Source organism: Emys orbicularis, chromosome 3, assembly GCF_028017835.1.
Source record: "Emys orbicularis isolate rEmyOrb1 chromosome 3, rEmyOrb1.hap1, whole genome shotgun sequence".
Taxonomy (NCBI): Eukaryota; Metazoa; Chordata; order Testudines; family Emydidae; genus Emys; species Emys orbicularis.
The window spans coordinates 199,994,290-200,015,796 of NC_088685.1; the positions used below are offsets into that span (position 1 = coordinate 199,994,290).

Genomic DNA, 21,507 nt, shown 5'->3' on the forward strand with positions numbered 1-21,507 from the left:
TTTGCATCAAAAGCTAATATACCAGAGTGTATTATCAACAGGAGTATCATATGTAAGGGCTGGTCTACACTAGGGGGGAGATCGGTCCAAGATACGCAACTCGAAGTATCTTGGATCGAATTACCTGGGGTCCAGACGGCGCGGGATCGATGGCCGCGGCTCCCCCGTCGACTGCGCTACCGCCGCTCGCTCTGGTGGAGTTCCGGAGTCGACGGTGAGCACATTCGGGGATCGATATATCGCGTCTTAACGAGACGCAATATATCGATCCCGGATAAATTGATTGCTACCCGCCGATACGGCGGGTAGTGAAGACGTACCCTAAGACACGGGAGATCTATTGTTCTGCTCTGCTCAGAGAGTAGAGGACCTGTGAGGAAAAGTTGTTGGTTTTTTTGTTTTTTTGTTTTTTTATAAAGGCATGTTTAGCCTTGAGAAAAGAAGACTGAGAGAACCTGTTAACAGTTATCAAATATATTAAGGGCAGTAATAAAGAGGCCAATGTTCAGTTGTTCTCCATGTCCATTGAAGAAGGACTGGAAATAATCGCTTTTGATCTGCAGCAAGGGAAATTTAGATTAGGTATTAGAGGAAAAAAATTTTAAGCATGCTTAAGTACTGGAATAAGTTACTAAGGGAGGTTGTGGAATACCTGTCACTGGAGGCTTTTAAGACCACCTTAGACAAACACCTGTTGGGGATGGTCTAGGTCAGGGGTCGGCAGCCTTTCAGAAGTGCTGTGCTAAGTCTTCATTTATTCACTCAGATTTAAGGTTTCGCGTGCCAGTAATACATTTTAACGTTTTTAGAAGGTCTCTTTCTATAAGTCTATAATATGTAACTAAACTATTGTATGTAAAGTAAATAAGGTTTTTAAAATGTTTAAGAAGCTTCATTTAAAATTAAATTAAAATGCAAAGCCCCCCGGACCGGTGGCCAGGACCCAGACAGTGTGAGTGCCACTGAAAATCAGCTCGCGTGCCGCCTTTGGCACACGTTCCATAGGTTGCCTACCCCTGGTGTAGGTATACTGGGCCCTGCCTCACCATGGGGGAGGTGGACTATATGACCTTTTGAGGCTCCTTCTAGCTCTACATTTGTATGATTCTTTTCTTTTCTCAGATTAATTATGCTACTAACTAGTCCTGGGCAATCAACAGGGAACCTCCACTAGTTGGAAAGATTTTTACTGTAGGAAGTGACTTCAAAAATTAAATCCCTTGCTAAGTGTGGGACCTTCTCTCATTCACGTCCATGTCATGTTAAGGCATGGTTCTGCCTTTGTCCACAGTATTTTATTTTTTTTTTTTTGCAGATAGGTTGAAAAAGCTACATTAAAATTAAACTTGCTGCCAATACAAGCAAGTTATGCTTTCTTGTGAAGCATTTGATACTGAGCTAGACAGATGATTGGTATGAGCTGAGATGGCAATTCCTATGTTCCTAAACTGATTAAACTACAAGAATAAACATATAGTTCCAGCTATAAAATATCTATATTCCATTGCAGTTTGTAGATTAGAGAGGATCAGTCATAAAATCGACTGTGGTGAAAGCTGCATAGATATGCAGTGCATAAAACTGATTCATTCTAACATATTTAACTGATTTTTTTCTCCCCAATTTATTTACATGTAGCACGCTTAACCCTTCGGAAAGATGGTTGCAAGGTAGTCACATTTTTAAAAACATCTAAAATTTAGTTACTTTAAAAAAAACTAAAACTTTTTTTAGCAACCAAATTAATATTACTGGAGAGTGAAGTTGGATTTTGTTCTGAGAGTATAGGAAAATGGAATTGGTAACACTAAAGTGTTCTGAACCACACATTCTTTGTTGTATGAGTTTAAGGCCTTAAAACAATAACTTCCATCCCTTTTCACCAAATCACCCTGCCATTTCTCTGTCTGTGAATTTCACCACACCTTTCTGAAAATGTTTTAGGGAACAGGTGAAGTGAAAAGTATTCTCCAAACATCTCAAAGTGCTTGACAAAGCACTTAGGCCTGGTCTACACTGGGGGGGGAGGATCGATCTAAGTTACGCGACTTCAGCTACGTGAATAACGTAGCTGAAGTCGACGTACTTAGATCTACTCACTGCGGTGAGTCGACTGCTGACGCTTCCCCGTCGACTCCGCCTGCGCATCTCACGCCGGTGGAGTACAGGAGTCGACGGGAGAGCGCTCGGGGGTCGATTTATCACGTCTAGACTAGACGCGATAAATCAACCCCTGCTGGATCGATCGCTATCCGGCGGGTAGTATAGACGTACCCTTACATACCAGTGCTTCAGTGACTTTATGTAGGCAGAATGGTCTCTGCAGTGCCGTACTGTTAAACATAAACTACTAAAAAAATAAAGGGAAAGCAGCATTTTTCTTCTGATAGTAAAGTTTCAAAGCTGTATTAAATCAGTATTCAGTTGTAAACTTTTGAAAGAATAACCATAATATTTTGTTCAGAGTTACGAACAATCCCCATTCCCAAGGTGTTCGTAACTCTGAGGTTCTATTGTATGTGTGAAGAGGCACAGATAGCAGAATCAATTACTAGAAAGAGTGTGTAGACTGTAGATATTATTTATGGATTTGCTTACAAATTCAGCATTGAAAACAAATGCTAACATGCAGTTTTTCCATAATTCATAGTAGTTGTTAGTTGTGCTAAACTACTTTTCCTCACCTAAAAGAAGCAACTTCTGTTGCCTCTAGTTCCCTTCTCTAAAAACAGTTTTATAGTGCATTTCCTAGCTCTCTATCTTCCCATACACATATGCAGTCAGGTTTGCAGTAGGACAGTGATATATCCTGTAGGAAATTGAAAAGTGATCTCTTGCAGTGATGTAAGTTTCCTTACAGTTGTATCTTGCCAAAACATGTAAGCGTTGTAATAAGATGTGCCAGTTAGGCAGCATTTTATATTGTTTGCCTTTTTTTATTTAACTGCCAGTGTGGGAATTTGGGGGCAGTTTTTTAATGAGAAACGCCCTGCCTGCCCCATGAGCCTAGCACCTCAGGTTAACGGGCTATGGCAACACTATTTAATATGCTGATTGTTTTGGCTTTGTGTATTACATTTAATTGCTTTATTATATATCATTGTAATTGGAAGCAATCAGGTATTCTTCAGAATACCAAGAACCACCACATGAGTAATGCTCTTATATCTGAGATTTCTAACCTGATAAAATTAATAAAAGAAAAATGCATCTTCCTTCAGATCATAAAGTACATAGTTTGGCCTGTGCTCTGAATGCTGCCGGAGGTCAAAATGAATTGAACGGTCGCTATTTTCAAAGTTGTAGTCTCTCGCCTAGGTGAATAAATCTGTGTTCTGAATGAATGTATTGTAGCAAAGTCACACTTTCATATATCAGTTGCTTGAAAGTGTCTTGGTTTCTCTAGTTCAAAAAAATAATTTGTTAGTGCAAATGTCTGTATTGAAATGACCCTACTTAAATCTGAGCTCTAGCCTCAAAACACTTTTGTGCTAGTTTTAACACCTCTCTCCATGCAAACCAGGTAGTGGGAAAGGGTATTTCCAGCTTGTCTTAGTTTTGTTTTTCTTTTGCCACAGTTGTGGTTTTTAACACCCTTGCGCTCAACCACTGACAATTGAAAAGGGCATGCGCTCGCACTGGATTTATCACAAGGTGATCCTGAATGATGCTTGTTGAAAGTGGGACTTTGATTTTAAACACTGCAGTAGCTAAAACTTTATGAAGATGTACAAACTCTGACGCCCCAAACCTCCAGTTACACTGACAGGCAAGTTCTGAGGTGGATGGAAACATGGTTGGAGAAGGGGGCAACTTAGCTGTTTCCAGCCACTTTCAGTTCATTTTGTGCTGCATAAGCACTACAAGTAAACTTGGCAGACTGGAGAATCCAACTTTGTAACTCTGTCCAATCTGTCTCTGCTATTTAAAATTACCCAGGGGACCTGTGCACTATATAGACAGAAAGAGTATAGTTAAGGGTGGCAGTCCAAATCTCTTTGCCCTTGTTGGTTCGTTTAAATAATTGTGGGTCTGATTTTAAGCATGGGGTTTTTGTAGTGGAGAAGAGAAGGTTGTGTGGAAGCTTTCTATTTTTATAGTAGGTATGAGAGAATGAAGCGGACATCATGTATCTGCTTGGAGGGTTACATCATGTCTAACAGCACGCTGAGTTTGTTTAGATTTAGCCTTTCAATTTGTCTAAAGTAAGATTTAAAAAAAGGTGTATTTTTAAAATGTGTTAGCTTAACACCATTGTAAGCAGGACAAGTTTTGTTTTAGCATGTGCTAGTTTGTCAAGGTGAACCCTAGGCACCCCTTGGGGTTCACCTCAACCAACTGACACACATACAACGTGTCCTGGATACTCTAGTGCAGTGGGGCCCAAACTTTTCCTGCCACACCCTCCCTTACCAGCAATGGAATCTGTCCACGCTCCCCCACCATTACTGCACAGTTGGCTCAGCAGAGGAGCTTGGGCTGATGGCGGAGCCAGGGGCAGAACTGGGGATGGGGGAGGAGCTGGGGCTAGAGGCGGAGCTGGGCTGGGGGCAGAGAGGGAATGAGGGCAGAGCTGGGCTGGGGGCAAAGCAGGGGGCGGAGTGGAGCTGTGGCTGGGACCGGAGCTGGGCTGGGCTAGGGGCAGAGTGAAGCTGGGTGGCACTCCCTCTTCGCCCCTAGTGGGGGCTGGCCCAGGCTCCGCCATGCACCCCCACCCAAACGTCCCTCTCCGCCCCCCTAGGGGTATGCCCCCACAGTTTGGGGACCACTGCTCTAGTGTATTAAAACATGTTGGCCAACACATTTGTGAAATACATCTTTTTATCCTAGTTTAGACAAGCCCTTGGTGTGGTGTTGCTAAAATGTATGTGGGTCACAGCTGGTTAAAGTAATAAATCCCATTGCTTTGTTTTGTTTGGGTGGGAGGGTATGGGGGAGGATGTGGGGGAAGAGAGAACTTTATTTGTAAGATACTTTGTATATAATTAAATCACTAGAATAGGTTACCTAGGGAGGCTGTGGAAGCTCCATCACTGGAGGTTTTTAAGAACAGGTTAGACCAACATCAGTCAGGGATGGACTAGATGTCCTCTTGGTTCTGTAATCTTGTGTGGACCGTGGGTTAGCAGTTATAGCCTTTTGCCTCTCCGTAAATCCTGCTGAAGTTACCCAGAAGAGTATATATGATCGGTATGCATCCTGAAATAAATATATTAGGTGAGTGAGAGTAGAGTAACAGTAACATAGCCAAACTGCTGGCAGTAACAGGAACGATAATAATTCTACATGTAAGATACGGTTTATCTAATTCTGCCCTCTGGTCAGGATTCTTTTTAATCTATGGACACAGCTCTTTACACTAACATCTAAACTGTAAAATGCATACAAATTTTTTATTTTGTTTTGTCTTTTGGTTCTTAAGATATTTGAAAATTTCACTAAGTAGTAAAGGCTGAAAACTTCTGTTATGTATTACATATAACTAAGGAAGTTGGTCTCAATAAGAAAATAGATTTGTAAATGGTGATCTATTCTTCTGATATGTTAAAACAGACGTCATTAGTTTCCTTGGCTCTGGGGCACGTATGTTAGAATTAAGAGAGCTAGCAATCAGTGCAGAGGAGCAGTCAGAAATTTCTGTTTCTTGCTCGTCATTCAGTTCTGCCTTCTGCTCTTGAAGGTGACACACTGAGCAGGCCAAACTTAGCATGTAAACATGGTTTGAAAGAGAGGCAGCCTTGGCAGCCTGACAAGGAGATGATTGACAACTTCCTGTTACCACAGTAAAACGGATTAGGGAATTGCCTTTCAATGTATAACACAACAATGTTAGTGAAGCCTGAGGAGAATGCTGGAGGGAAGTGGAATCTGGAATTAGTGGATGAAGCTGTCCCTGGCCACGGCATCCTGGCCTCTGTAATTTAAAGTGCGGGGAGGGGAATTTGCCTCTGGTGCTAGCTTGGACCATCTGTCTTAGTGATGACAGGAAGAGGGTTGATTCAGAACCACAGGGCAAATGACTATCTAACCACCACTCTTCAGGAGAGAGGTTATAATTTCCACATGCTATTTAAACACAGACAAATCTGGTTTGATTCCCATTGTCCCTTGTAACTTGAAGAAAACCTGCAGAGACTTTAGGCTACTTGGAAATGTGCACATGAGAGTTGTTAAACCAACCATAATTTGGTTTTATTCTCTTAAATGTTGCAGAAAGTTCTCAAAGGAGAACGAAAATCTCTTTGCAACATTTTACTAAAACTAAACAATGAATGTGTTTTGATGTCAGCAACTAAACAAAAAAAAATTAAAAACCTAGAGCGACTTCTTTTAGTGGCAAACACTTCCATTCGATCCTCTTCTTCTTTTGGTGTGGTTCACTAAGGAAGTGGAAGAGGGTTACTGTCATATTTCACAGTAATCAACTTTTTCTATAGACGTTTTGCTAATAGAGGGAGAGGAAGAATACGTGTCATTGGATATTTGAGTGTGGGGGACTGAAAATTTAACTCTGCATAATGTAGAAATCCATTGTAAATGACTGCATCTAATAACCCTCCTCCCTCATCTACCTGCTTCATGAGATTTGTCAAGGGCCTGATTTCCCAGCATCTTGTAGATGTTTCATGAAAATCAAATCAGAAGTAATTATAAGTAGGCAGTTACTTCATCCTCTTCTGCTTATTTCTGCAAAAAGATAAGTTAGTAATAAATAAATACTACTGCCTTTTTAAACAAAGCTTGACATATTTGCAAGGCATGCAGTGAGAGTATTTAAAAAGTTTGCATCAGCTGTTGAGTTCTATTTTGGTGATGGATTCCAGCTAAAATAATGTGGATAGTTATAATTAAATAAATGACCCCCTTATTGACTTAAAATATCAGTTCAGTCTGCTGAACTGTATGCAGCTGAATGCATGGTTGTTTTTTTAAAGTTATGAAGAGCAAACGCTTTAACGTGGGGGTGGATGCTCAATTTTTTAGCTCAGCTAACTTAGTTTTGTTGAGGTTTTTTAATTCTAGTTTTTCTTGGAATGACAGTTGCCACCAAATAGCCAGTTTTGTAGAATTATCTCTTGTGTTATATGCTCCTACCAGCAGACGGACACAGAACAAAGTTACTCATTCTCTGTGCGTGTGTGCACGCCCACTAGTGCTCTTTTCCCAATTAGTTCCTCTTGCCTTGGTAGTGTTTATACAGATTTCTGAAAGATAAGCCTGTAAGTAACACTGGGTGTTTAGTCACCTGAATAGTCCTGGCCTACCATCAGCAAATCTCTGTAAATGAGAATGTGCAGACTCGACACTTGATTCTACAGACTGTCATAAGCTATCACCAGAATGCTCTTTCGAGGCCTGAAAAAATTAACTACTGAAAGCACTTGCTTGTGCACTTACTAATATACTAACGATGCAGTGTGGCAACACTACAAAGCTTGTTACCATGCAGTAAGTACCCTCTCCTCAAAAGGGCAGGCTCTCCATCTTTGCACAGAGGATTAAGTTAAACAACCACCAAAGATTTTGAAGAGGGAAAGGGTGTGATTTTTAAGGTACATGACAATGTCCATGTTCCCAGTGAAATTATCTAGTTAATCTCACTATTGAGAAATCTATTAAGGCAGAGGCAAGGCACAAAGAGAAGGAAACAGGAGATGCCCAAATAACGAGAGAATCTCCGGAGTCTCATAAACAGAACTTGTAGGTTGAAAGAACATTCTTTTATGTCTAGGTTGTCGTACCACACTCATCACGGTAACATGCGATAGCTTTAGCCACTGCTGTCAGCATACCTCCGAACAACAGCCCATATAACTTTTTTCACTACTCCTTTTATATCAACTTCTTGAAAGTTAGAAACTGAGACCTTTCCTTACCAAATGTGTCCAGGATATGAGAACGTACAACGTAAAAGAGGATTATAGATAGTATTAGAATGGTGGCTTTAACCCACAAATTTCTTTCTTTAAAATTTGTTTGTTAAAATTGCTTTTTCTGTTGTGAAAACTCTATTCTGTCCTTTGTTTTTAAGAGACATGTCTGACGCCTTGGATCACTGACAATTAGTCAAGAGTATTTAAAGAACACAGAAAAAAGCTCAGAGCTTTTACCCTATGCACATTTGACACCATGTACCATTCTAATTAAACTGCTCATGTGCTGGATTCTCATATATACTAAGCCCCCTTCTACCACGCTGGTAGTGTGAGGGAGCCTTAATCAAGCCTTGTACAACATAAGAGAGAACTTGATAATGCCAGAAGCAGACTAAGATGCAGTTTAATCAGAAGATTTTGTGCACAGAATCCATGTAAACTTTGCATTAAATTATGCTGATTTAACACAGCACAGTCATGGGAGTAATTTTGCCACTATATGTTACCACTCCAACAGTCAAAAAGGTATTCTTGCAAAACTTATATTTTGCTATTTGTATAAATAGTGACTAGGAAACTGTCCAATCGTTTAAGAAATTGTAGTCCTATTCCTGTGTTACAAAATCCTAACTCATGCTTACTGTAACCACCGTTATCTGTGTACACTCAAATCTTCTCTGAACTTCATGGAAAGATAATCTTTCCTCCACATTTGCTTCAGGTTTCTGTATATTACTGCAGTTGTGTAGTTATATGTTTTAAATGTACAACATTTTTCTTAAATCTATCCTTATGCAGCATCACTTTCAGGATTATACAATAACCACTTACCTTACAAGTTCTTGGCAAAAATGTGTTCTTTGACTAGTTTTATTTTATTTTTTTGTCACTTAAATTTGCCTGTGTTCACAAATGCCTGTGTTGTTGCCTGAAATCATTTTACAATTTTTAATTTATTTATTTTATTGTAATCTCTCACCTTACAGCCCAAATTCTCAAGGGATTTTCAACCTGGACTTTTTACAAGCACAAAAAATACAATGTTAGATATGACTTGAAAATCTGATCCTGCAAAAAATTTCTTGGTGGGTGGGGAGGTTATTTCTGTAAAATCTCATTGATGAGGGAGGAACTGGTGTGTTGTGATACAAGAAGCAAATATTTTCTTCTCCCCTCACTTCCACCAAAATCAAAAGTGCAAAGGCACTTGTCTTTTCCTGAGAGCTCCGTCCAAAATTGGGGACTTGCTCTTATAAGATTTAACTGAAGGAATCTTGGGAGAATCTCGTGATTTCATTGGGAAAATGGTTGCACCCCGATTGTGCCATTGAAATCGTGCACAAACTAAAATATTAAAATAGTGTAAACCAGAGGGATTGTCTGCAGAGAAACTGCAGACACAAACTTAACCCAGTAGTTGTTCAATCATTTATTTTATGTGCCCAGGTATTGTGATTTTTCTTTCATGGTGTTGCCATTTCAATCCCCCCCCCCCCCCCCAATGATCCAACTGGATAAAGAGAGTCCTATAAGAAGAAATAGCTTGTGCTACTCCCCTCAAATTAGTGCATCTGACTATAGTAAATACACAAAGGGGTAGATTCCACATAGGAGATCCTCACAGATGTGTAGGCGGTTGGAGGAAGCTGTCAATCAAGAGAACTTGGCATCTCCTGACCCGTTAGGTCTTTGTCCCCCTCCTGGCCAGCCTTACTGCTTAAACAGCCTCTCCCTTGGAGAGCAGGGTACATTGTCCTAATGATTGATCACCCACTATTGCTCCTGTTTGGGAATGAAGACCAGTTGGCTCTGCAGCTCTCCACAGGCCTCAAAATTACTCTCTCGAGAGGATGTTAGCCATGCAGTCATCCTTATTCACCCTGCTGTGCACCTGTCTTTTTGTGTGTTATCCTGCAGTGACCGTCTTTCCTGACACTTTAAGGCACCTGCGTCAATACAAGTTCAAACACATGCAAAACTACAACTACCTTGACCAAAGAGTGGGTGGGGGGGAGAGAAGACTCATTTTCCTTAGCCCCGTCTTTGTCTCTCAGTCAGTGTGTGTGTGTGTCTCTCTCTCACTCTCACTCTCACTCTCACACACACACACACACACACACACACACACACACACACACACACACACACACTGGAGCCTCAGACAGTGGTTCCTCCCCTAAACACCACTGCTGCTGGTGACAGGAGAAGTCCCCCCATCCCTGTGGATACTTGGAGGTTGGTGGGAAGAGGAATAACTTGTTTATGAAAAGGAATGCTTAGTTTTGCTCATCCTTCCCAACTTGAAAAGGGAGGCTGGGGGAAAGATGTTGGAGTGTCTCAATGCATCTTCCTGCTGTCTGAGAATTGAGGTGGGTGGTGGGGCTCTGGGACACTTCAGCGACAAGAATGAGATGGGCAGAGAGAAGGGGATGTGAGAGAATAGTTCTGTCTCCACCCACATTCCCAACCAAACATGGGTGATTCAGTAGCTGGGACTGCATAGCACAGGGAAGTGAGCAAAGCAGTGTGAAGCAACACAGAGAATTGGTCAGCTAGTGATGTTTTATGCTTTAAAAAAAAAAAAAAACAAGCTAATGTAATATAGATTCAGATTATGTTTAGGCTGTTATTCTTGTATCTCCTGACTAACTTTAAAAGCATGATTACTTTTATTTTATGGAATCATAAAATCTAGAAAGGCTTATTGCACCATTCAAGAATCATTTTTGACAGTACACTTTTTTAGTGCCCTATTCAGTCTGCTTTTAAAAATCCCAAGTGATAAGGCTTTCATTATTTCCCTTGAGCAGCTGACTTCTGACACTGCCTCATATTGTATTGCTTCATATTTTCAGCATGAATCTTCAAATTTCTTTATATATTCATCCTGTATATTGCATCACAAATGGCGAAACTATTCTGAAAAGCCAGCAGAGGCAAGGTGACCAGTCCAGTTTTGTTGCCGTAAGGGAGTAGTCTTTTCACGTCTTGTTCATGATGGGCACTTATCTCAGGATATTACTCAGACATCTGATTAGCCATTCTTGAGCAACAAAGACATTTAGTGGGAAATGAACTGTAGTAAATGATTAACACACTACTCTTTACTAATGACATATATTGACTAGGCTTTTAAAATTTTAAATGACTGAGTCATTTTAAAAAGGAACGTCTCAAATTCTGAGAAGGAAATGTAAGTTAAGCATTTTTTTTTTAAGTAAACCTACTGGAGAGTTATAATAGAGATCTTTTCACATACAAACTGGATAATTTGTATTTTTTTCCCCAGCAACCGTATCTGACCCATTATACACACACACTCCTTCTATAAATTAGTGTAACTCACATTTTCACTTACCCCAGTATTTAATAATAGTGCTTGGGGACTTCAGCGTCCATGTGGATAACAAGCCTGAAACAGCCTGGGATTTCTTGGTCACCAATGAGTGTCATGGGACTGTGCCATGAGGTTAGCAGTTCAACTGCTTCAGCAGTCCTAGTGTTTGAGATGAGTGGAGGTGGGGGAATACTGAAATGTATACCCATGTGGACAGAGTGTTGCCTCCTTCCGTTTCAGGTTTGACGGTCTACCTTCATGAACTAATGGAACTGAACTGGTTCTAGATGGCTCTGAGGAAGAATATTGTTCCTCCCACTGACCTCTCTAGCGATGGTTTGGAATGGTGTAGCACACTTTTCCGCCAGCTTCGGTGAAATGGCCCCAGAGGCACCCGTGTCTCTAAACCCATCCCCAAGAAGCGTACTGATGGCATGCAGTGACTGAAGTGAGAGGGAAGACTGCTAGCGCACAGGCAACAGAAATCCCAGCTCATACATCAGTTGCAGCATAATGCTTTTTAAAAGCATATGCCATGGCATTATGGGAGGCAAAAAAATGGTGATGGGCTGTATACTAATTAACAACTTCATACTCTTGTTGGCCGTGGATTGTTATCCTGCAGGGATTTTTCTCTGACACTTCAAGACACCTGCATCGATACAACTCCAGGCTTATGCAACAGTACAGTGTTTCTCATTGGTATCTAGGCAATGTTTGTGACTTCTCTTGCCATCCGTTCCTTCCACTCTCCCGATGCTTCTTGGCAGGGGTGCGAACAGGTGCAATGAAGTGTACTGGCACTTCTGCCAGTTTCAGTGCTGATACAATGAAGGATTTCATGCAAGTGGGAGAGAACTTGTAGAACTTGTTAAATAAATCACTCTCTGGATTATATATGGTACAGGTGGAAAGTTGGACCAGTTTCTGAAACAGGTTCAGTGGATGGTCTGAATCGATATGGTGGGCATATTGTTTTCATATCAGATTCAGAATTCTCAATCAAGATTGCAAATAAAGTTGTTTGTTATATCCTCAAATCTATGATCAAATAGAGATGCTGATTAAGACCCCTTGGAATTTCTCTTGCAGGAGAAATAATCTTAATATGAACCTGCAGGTCTTGTGATACATCATGTACTGCCATCAAGATCTATCACCCATTTGTTGAGATACTCATTGCAACATAGTGATGCAGTAGTATCAGACCCAAAAAACTTCAGGACTCTAGGCAAGATCTGGGCTAGAAGGACACTGGACGTAGCTTTTGAAAATTAAAGAATATCCATTGAATTTTGAGAGTGGTGAGAACTTTAAAAAAATAGCTTTAAAAACTTGATCATTTTATGTAAGTAGTTTGTGACCCATTAGAGTTAGGCAAATTCTTAGAGAACTGCAAAGAAGGTTCCACTTGACTTTTTTTTAAACCTGCAAAAGACCATTACTAAATCTTCTGCAGCCTGACTATCTAGTCTGTGTGCATAAATCAGTTAGTTGCACCTAACATTGTCTGAATGCATCCTATTTAAATTCCTTTAAATGATGCAATCAGCTAATTTTTGCCATCCAGAAGGAGTTATAGCATGAACATCCTGCTTTCTAATGTACATCACAACAAATAACATGCCAGGCAAATAGAAATTGTGTTCTCTCACCAAGCACTCATAGGCTATGGCATACTATATTTTCTGTCTGTGGTAGCAACTTCTATGACCTACATAGATCCATCTGCTTTTTTCTAGAATGTAGGGGCAGGTTACATGTATAATGGTGTTTGCTTTTGTGTGTTGCCAATATTGCAGATGTCTGAGTGGCTGCATGTGTCTCAAACTATATGCAGTAATATATGGATGTATGAATTAATTATCTTTTCCTTCTATTTTAAAATAGAATGCTACCGACAGCTCTTCTAATTCTTCTCAAAAAAGGGAACAGCCTCTGCGGACACTAGCGTCTCCGACATCCTGCGAACATCGCAGAATTTGCACTCACGGTCACATTCACGACCAGTATAGCTCTGACCACTACCAACTAGAACAAGTGAGCTTCTTATTAGTTGCTGCTTACTTAAAGGGATACTGTGAGAAAGTTCAAGCATCAAGTTCTTAAATAATCTAATATTAAGAGACTTATGAATTTTGTTTTTAAAAGTTTTCAGTGGAAAAGGAGGTTGGGGTTTGGTTTTTTTTAAATTGGAATTTGAACGTTCACCTGTGCTGGCTGCAACAGACAACTACAGCATTGAGCTGGCATGTGGATTTTTAACCTGGGGCTCTGTTCCTGTGGTGGTTACAAATATGTTGGGGGGGGGCGGGGGACAGGGAGCATAGTGAGCAACATGCCTTTCCTTATGTCTAGATGGGATGCAGGTTCTGAAGCTATTTTCTGTTGCAACGTAGAGTCACAGCACGTAAAAGGTTGTTACCACCATGCTAATGCAGAAAGTGAGGCACAGTATAAAGTGAAAGTGGTTTATCTATTTTGTTAATCAAAGCTTAGTAGCATACAAAAAAGAAAATAAAATTAAGTTAATTTTATCATTTTAATAATGTGCATGATCAAGAGAAATTAAAAAAAAAAAAAAAACTAAGGAAACACTGATTAAAATTTCTTTCCCAAATGCACTAATGATGCTTAGTAGCACTTGATCAAAAATGTCAAAAGCCTCTGCCAGTCATTGATAGAAAAACAAACTGTTTGCCTTTTCTCCAGCAGTCAATACAAAGGTCCTATCGACACGTCAGCTTTCCAGATGATGATGAGGAGATAGTGCGCATTAACCCTCGGGAAAAGATTTGGATGACCGGTTATGAGGACTACCGCCAGCCCCGGTCGCAAGGGAAGTACATCGACACCGATGATGTGGACTCGTACGTACGTTTTGCCAAAAGTGATGCCTCAAAACATGATTACAATTATCCTTACGTAGACAGCTCAGACTTTGACCTGGGTGAAGATCTAAAGGGTGCTGTGATAAAGACTCAGCCTGTCAAGTTCAAACCAAGACGGAAGGAAGATGGCGAGAGATCGCGGTGCGTGTATTGCAGGGACATATTCAATCATGAGGAAAACAGGCGGGGTCAGTGTCAGGACGCACCAGACCGTGTCAGAAGTTGCATCCATCGAGTCAGCTGTATGTGGTGTGCGGACAGTATGCTCTATCACTGTATGTCTGATCCAGAAGGAGACTATACAGACCCTTGTTCATGTGACACCAGTGATGAAAAGTTTTGCCTCCGGTGGATGGCCCTTATCGCCTTGTCCTTCTTTGCCCCATGTATGTGCTGTTACTTGCCCCTTCGGGCTTGTTACCACTGTGGGGTTATGTGCAGGTGCTGTGGTGGGAAACACAAAGCAGCTGGATGACTACACACAAGTTTAAATTGTGTTATGCTTTCCCTGTAGTTAAGGAGCACGTTGGTTTGGAGCATTCAAATCCTTTATATTTTGATGCAGCCTGTGTGCCCAACAGAGTCCAGAAACCACTTGGATCATTTATGTTTGGTTTTCCAGGGGCCACTCTGTATCGATTTGCTCTTCAAGTGTTCTAACAAACTAACCTACAGCATAGACTTTTGTATTAATCTGTAATCGAACAGAATGTCGTGTACATGTTTATATTTTTTCAGTTAAAAGGACTCTGAGATATGAACTGTGGATGGTGGTGGATTTTAGAACATCTCTAATGTGGATCTGTCATGCCGTAGCTTGCCTTGAGCAGTACCATCTACACCTAGCAAGCATTGGCACTTTGAGAAATATAGTGTAATGGAATGAAATCCCACCCAGAAAGTATTTTAACCTGCGATCAGTTATTGTATGTATAGAAGGTGTTCTAGTAACAAACTTGTACCACAACACAGTATTGCTGTCACTGTTTGTTTTTTAAAGCCAAAATATTCATGTAAGCTGCAGTTTCTCTTTAGAGTCCATAATCATTTCTTTTGGCAAACATCTTAAATTATTTCTCTGATGTTAAATTTCAAATATTAAGTGAATATGGGAAATGAGCCTTAATTTCAGTTAACTTTTGAGAATCTGATAGTCCTCCAAACTGCATTTATTTCAGACCAATACTTGAAAGGGAAATTTAAATTTAGGCTTTTTTCTTAAATAATTTTGCAAATAAAGCGTTAGTTTTGGAATTCTACATAATGGAAAGGAACTTTTCATTACCCTGCTATGTCTTTATTTGAGAATAAAACACTAATATTTCAGCTGAATAAAAATTCTTCTCCTTGTTATGCAAAGAATTATTAACAAGATAGCCAGTGCAACCACAAAAGTAGTAGCATAATCCATTGTGATTTTGAGAAACATTGAGCAAGTGGTGGATTATGCAGAAAAATAATAATTTTAAATTCAATTTTGTTCTATAGAATAAATACATGTGCATGAGAATTTTACATTCACAATGAAATCCAGATGTTAGAGTAACTCAGAATATGTATTTAAAATAAAAAGCCTACATGTAATTATCACTCCCGTTTCCTGACTAAGGACCTGACCCTGCAAATGCTTATGCATGTGCTACTTTTATACATGTGAGTGGTCCCATTGACTTTAGAAGCACTTACTCACATGTTTAAAGTTCATCATATGAGTAAGTGTTTGTGGGATTGGGGCCTAAGTGTCTCCTACACCCTTCTCCTCCCAGCTCACCACCCAGATATTGAAAGTGGATCCAGAAGGTTGTGTTATGTATACAGCAAGATGAGAATACTTTAAAAAAAAATGTTACTGTCATGTCTTGTGTACAAGGCTTGTAATTAGCTGGGAAAAGAGTATTTTTCTATTATATTACAAGGAATAGCCAAATAATTTTTATTAAAAAAAAAAAAAAGATTTAGATCAGTTAGCTATAACTAGCATAGTACAATCTGAATATTTTGAGGCAGCTAGGGATTGGCTTGTCAAAGCTGGCACTGCTGTTCCTGCCATAATTTTTTTCTGCAGTAAATTGCCAGTGGGTGCATGCCCCTTCCCTCCCTCTTATTGCACATTGACATCAGTCTTAAAGGAAAGGAACTTTTTATTTTTGCCAAATAGATTTAAGAAATGCTTGCCATTCTTTCGAGTTGGAATGTTCCAACAGTTCCTCTGAGAGTTAATCACAGCTTTTTGTAAACCATCCGTTAATTATGCAACGTGCTTATAGACTGTAGAGTTTGGTAAACTTAATTTGCAGCAGTTGCTGGGTTTAGGTTCAAAAAAATTGAATGATAATAGAAAGGGATCGATTTTTTTGCTCTTGGTGTAACGTGTCTGGGTTCACTGAGTGAAATACAAATTTTTCGTGCCTGATCGCAAATGACAAATCTCTCAATGGTGTCTAGTAAACATCAAGCCAGCCTCAAAAAGATGTGATGGAACAATCTTTTTTTTGCAAGTTGTTTCATGTAAACAAACATCTGTAAGGTCTTGCCTCTACAAAGCACAACACTACGAAGAGATCTTACAGTTTTTTGTCAAGTCTCTATTAAGTGCCCCTATTTATTTAACTAAATCAGACATACTCCAAGCCTTTATGTATGTCTTCTTTTTAAAAATCCCTCTTCCCAACCCCTCTTGGTTTTTGTAATACTTGTAGATCTTGCTACACATTTTCTTTGGATTGTGAAGGCAATGGTGTAAGGGCACAATGGTAGAAAATGGAGGCGTTATTTGTAAATATTTCTCATTGGTCTCCACACTGCAGCTGAACAGTGTGTAGTGTTTTCCCAGTCAGCTTTGCAATACTGACATCAATCATTTGAGAGACATTCTCCAGATTTTATTTTTGTATCTGTGGTAACAAAACATTAACCAAAATTTTTTTCGGTTGTGAAGAGGTTTTTTTCAAGCTATTGCTCACATTAACAAATGAAAGTGCCTGAAGCCTACATCCATAATGTATCTGTATACTAAAAGTTAAAACCCTGTTGTATTGATTTTTTTATAAGCCTTTTTACCTCTGTGTAAAAAATATATATACAAGTGTATGATGTACATTTTAGTTAACTTTTTTTATTGTTTCTAATATGTATGATCAGCGTAGTCCATGTAAATATAAATACATCGTATCAAAATGCTGCTGCTTACATTATTTGCAAATCTGGAAATGAGATAGGGACAGCATTGTTACTAATACGGGTGACACAAAAGAGAAAACTGATCATGGGAGGGGAGGGGATAAAGGAAGAATTTTTTTTTTTTTTAAGCCAGGTGAACACATGATGTCAATTCCTCCAGTTAGCGTGGGATTTTTGATTGTCTTCAGCATTGGCCTAAATCTGCATCCAGTGAGGTCTATGGGGATTTTTTCCTCTTGGGCATCTGATGCTCTTATAACTGAGTTGTTCCTCATTTTCCAAGTATGGAGTTTCCTCTCCCTCTAGTCTAGAGTGACAATGTACTGCCAGCGGTTGGAGCTGTTCAGAGACTTGGCTGTCTCCCAGTGTCTCATCTCCACTCAAAGAAGCAGGAGATTCCCCTAGGACTCTCATCTTTGTGTCCCTAGGCTTCCCATTGTGTTTGGTTTTGATTTTTCTGTAGCAGGCCCAATTAAGATCATAGGAACTCTGGGTCTCCACCACTGTACAGCAAGGTGAAGCATGGCAGCCTTGGCTGCCTCCCAACAGCAGCAATGGTGGCAGGCAAGCTTTGAACTGTTTGGGGTGGAAATTCAGACGCAGGATCTGGCGTCTTGGACGCAACAAGCTAGAGGTCCTTGGCTGGGTTTGGGGCTATTTGCTGTTCTGACTGAGGTGAAATACTGCGTCCAGGAGTGTCACTAAGAAGCTGGTAAGTTAGAAGGTTATGGAAAACCCACATCACAGGAACACCCCACCACCACCCTTTTCAGACTGCCTCGGTAGCCAGATTTTTACCCCAATAATTCCAGGAAGGGGTTTTGTCCCGTCCTAGCTGATCTCTCCAATATCCTGGGACAGACGTGACTACAAGACCACTGCATATACCAAAATAGCTGGAATCTGCAGGGAGAAGATTTTCTCTTTCCAGTTTCCCTTCGTGTGTTCCAGTTTGGCCTAGCTAGCCATCCTGTTGAGCCTGACAGCTTTCATCTAAGCGACACTGCTGAGTATCTAGTTGCTCCTACCATCAGCCTGCCAGTTTCAGTGGACAATCAGGCTACGATCTGATGCTAAAATCGCATTGTTGAGAGAGGAGAGCACACCATTTTGTACAGGTGTTTTTAAAACCACTTCAGCAAGGCTTTAAAGCTCATAGAGCATTACTGCATGACTAAGGGGCTTCTGAACTGGGCTCACATAGAATAGAATCATAGAACTGGAAGGGACCTCGAGAGATCATCTAGTCCAGTCCCCTGCACTTGTTGCAGGACTAAGGATTATCTAGACCGTCCCTGACACATGTTTGTCCAACCTGCACGTAAAAATCCCCAATGATGGAGATTCCACCGCCTCCCTAGGCAATTTATTCAACTGCTTAACCACTCTGATGGGAAGTTTTTCCTAATGTCCAACCTAAACCGCCCTTGCTGCAATTTAAGCCCATTGCTTCTTGTCCTATCCTCAGAGGCTTAGAAAAACAAATTTTCTTCCTCTTCCTTGTAAAAACCTTTTACATACTTGAAAACTGTTATCATGTCCCCCCTCAGTCTTCGCTTCTCCAGCCTAAACAAACCCAATTTTTTCAATCTTCCCTCATAGGTCATGTTTTCTACACCTTTAATTATTTTTGTTGCTCTTCTCTGGACTTTCTACAATTTGTCCACATCTTTCCTGAAATGTGGCACCCAGAACTGGACACAATACTCCAATTGAGGCCTAATCAGTGTGGAGTAGAGCAGAAGAATTACTTCTCGTGTCTTGCTTACAATACTCCTGCTAATACATCCCAGAATGATGTTTGGTTTTTTGCAACAGGGTTACACTGTTGACTCATATTTAACTTGTGATCCACTATGACCCCCAGATCCCTTTCCGCAGTACTCCTTTCTAGGCAGTCATTTCCCATTTTGTATGTGTGTAACTGATTGTTCCTTCCTAAGTGGAGTACTTTGCATTTGTCCTTATTGAATTTCATCCTGTTTACTTCAGACCATTTCTCGTTTGTCCAGATCAGTTTGAATTTTAATCCTGTCTTCCAAAGCACTTGCAACCCCTCTCAGCTTGGTATCGTCCGCAAACTTTATAAGTGTACTCTCTATGCCATTATCTAAATCATTGATGAAGATATCGAACAGAACCGGACCCAGAATCAATCCCTGCAGGACCCCACTCATTATGCCCTTCCAGCATGACTGTGAACCACTGATATCTACTCTCTGGGAACAATTTTCCAACCAATTATGTACCCACCTTATAGTAGCTCCATCTATGCTGTATTTCCCTAGTTTGTTTATGAGCAGGTCATGTGAGACAGTATCAAAAGCCTTACTGAATTCAAGATATACCACATCTACCACAGTACCACTTCCACCCCCCACCCACAAGGCTTGTTACCCTGTCAAAGAAAGCTATCAGGTTGCTTTGACACACTTATGTCCACTCCCCCAAATCATCCCTTGATTCCCTTGTTTTTCCGAAGGGTAGGCCACAGACTGGGACAGCAGCAAAAGCTGTAGCTGTGGAAACAGCATTCTTTACAGCTGTGAGGCTGGGATGCCTAGTAGATTGGGGCCTCTGCCATTTCTGAGGTGGTCAGTTCATGCCTTCTGTAAGATGCCTTAGTGTACTATAACCAAAAAAAGCACCCCAACAGGGTATATAAGACAAAAGAGCATAAGGGGAGTAAAAAACACCTTGGTTTCCACTGTTTTTCCGCTTAGAACACAGCTTTCTTCCATAGCTTTCAAGCCTTCCAAATCAAATTAAAAATCCGTATCAGACTGATGGGCTCAAAACTACCTGAGAGAATCTCTCCATAGACTTTCAAGTTCCTCTCCTTCCTTGGGAAAAGTAAACAGGCAATTGCAGGCTTTATTTCACCAGAAACAATTACTCCTTTTCCTGAGAACTATTTGTGTGTGAGAGAGAGTGCAGGGAGAGGAGGTTCATTCAAGACACTGGCTGGCTGGGAGAGAACAGACAAGTTCTGCCCAATACTGTTTCTCTCCAGGCTGAATGACAATGTGCAAAGCCCATTTCTGCATGAAGTTCAGACCATTCTGTTAAACTTCGCTTCAGGAGTGGAGCCCATCCTCATGTGCCAATTTGCCAGTGCCACCAATGCTACCTGCACTTTGCCTTTGGCTTCTCCCCCGTCCTTGGCTTACCAGTCTATCAATATATTTGATGTCCAGTCTATGACTGAAAGTTCATAGATGACTTGATGGCCCACTGATACAAAATATCTGTACATACTGACTGGGCCTTCCAACTGTTTAAGTCCCTTGCCTTCATCTATTTTCAGAGGTGTTAAAATAATAATATATGGAGATATACCTATCTCATAGAGCTGGAAGGGACCCTGAAAGGTCATTGAGTCCAGCCCCCTGCCTTCACTAGCAGGACCAAGTACTGATTTTTCCTCCAGATCCCTAAGTGGCCCCCGCAAGGATTGAACTCAACCCTGGGTTTAGCAGGCCAATGCTCAAACCACTGAGGTATCCCTCCCCCCCCCAGGTGTTCCCTAGTGTCCTCTCAATCAGGATCTGGCCTGCCACTGGACATTCTATCAGACATTCCTGGTTCTAGTACAGTTGCCTAAGGAAATATTTCACAGTTTGTATTTCTTCTGGGAACTCCCCAAGTACTCCACTTACTTTGAGACAAGTGATTGGATTAAAATCTATTCTGTGTCGGTGATGTACTGCTGTATTCTACACACGTTCCTGATTGTTCATGGAATTTCTAGAATCAGGAACCAGATTCTCTTCTGCATCACTGAGGGAGCTTTAATGGGCCCTATTCAATTCAAGGTAAATGGTTGTCCCAAGAAACTCATCAGAACAACTTCCTACAGTAGCAATCAGCTAAGAAGTGGCTTTTCCCTCTCAAGATTTCCTCTGAATTTGGTTGCCATTCACATAAGAAGCAACCAATAGTGCCCCCTCAGGGCATACTGGCCCTTTGAGGCTGGAGTACACATTAAAAATCCTGAATGAAGCAAGGGAAATTTTCTTGCTCCTAGAGCAGGAAGTTTTGTTGATTTATTACTAAGTTTGTTTACAGTAGTGCCCACTGTATGCTGGGTGTTTACCAAGCCCTCACTAAGGATAGTAAGAGCAGCCTATAGGTCACCTGACTAAGCAGATGACAGTTGGATATATGAGAATAAAACTAGTTATTCTATGTTGCTTTTCATTCCTAGATCTCAAAGTGCTCT

General features: G+C 40.7%; 1 protein-coding gene across 1 annotated transcript in view; it reads left to right on the forward strand.

Annotated features, from left to right (window-relative positions):
* Window positions 1-14,580, forward strand: part of SPRED2 (sprouty related EVH1 domain containing 2) — a 133,902-nt gene extending 119,322 nt beyond the window's left edge. The window contains exons 6-7 of the mRNA XM_065401492.1: window positions 13,105-13,254; window positions 13,927-14,580. Coding sequence (XP_065257564.1) covers window positions 13,105-13,254; window positions 13,927-14,580 — 804 coding nt within the window. The remainder of the gene's footprint in view (window positions 1-13,104; window positions 13,255-13,926) is intronic.
* Window positions 14,581-21,507: the final 6,927 nt, after the last annotated feature.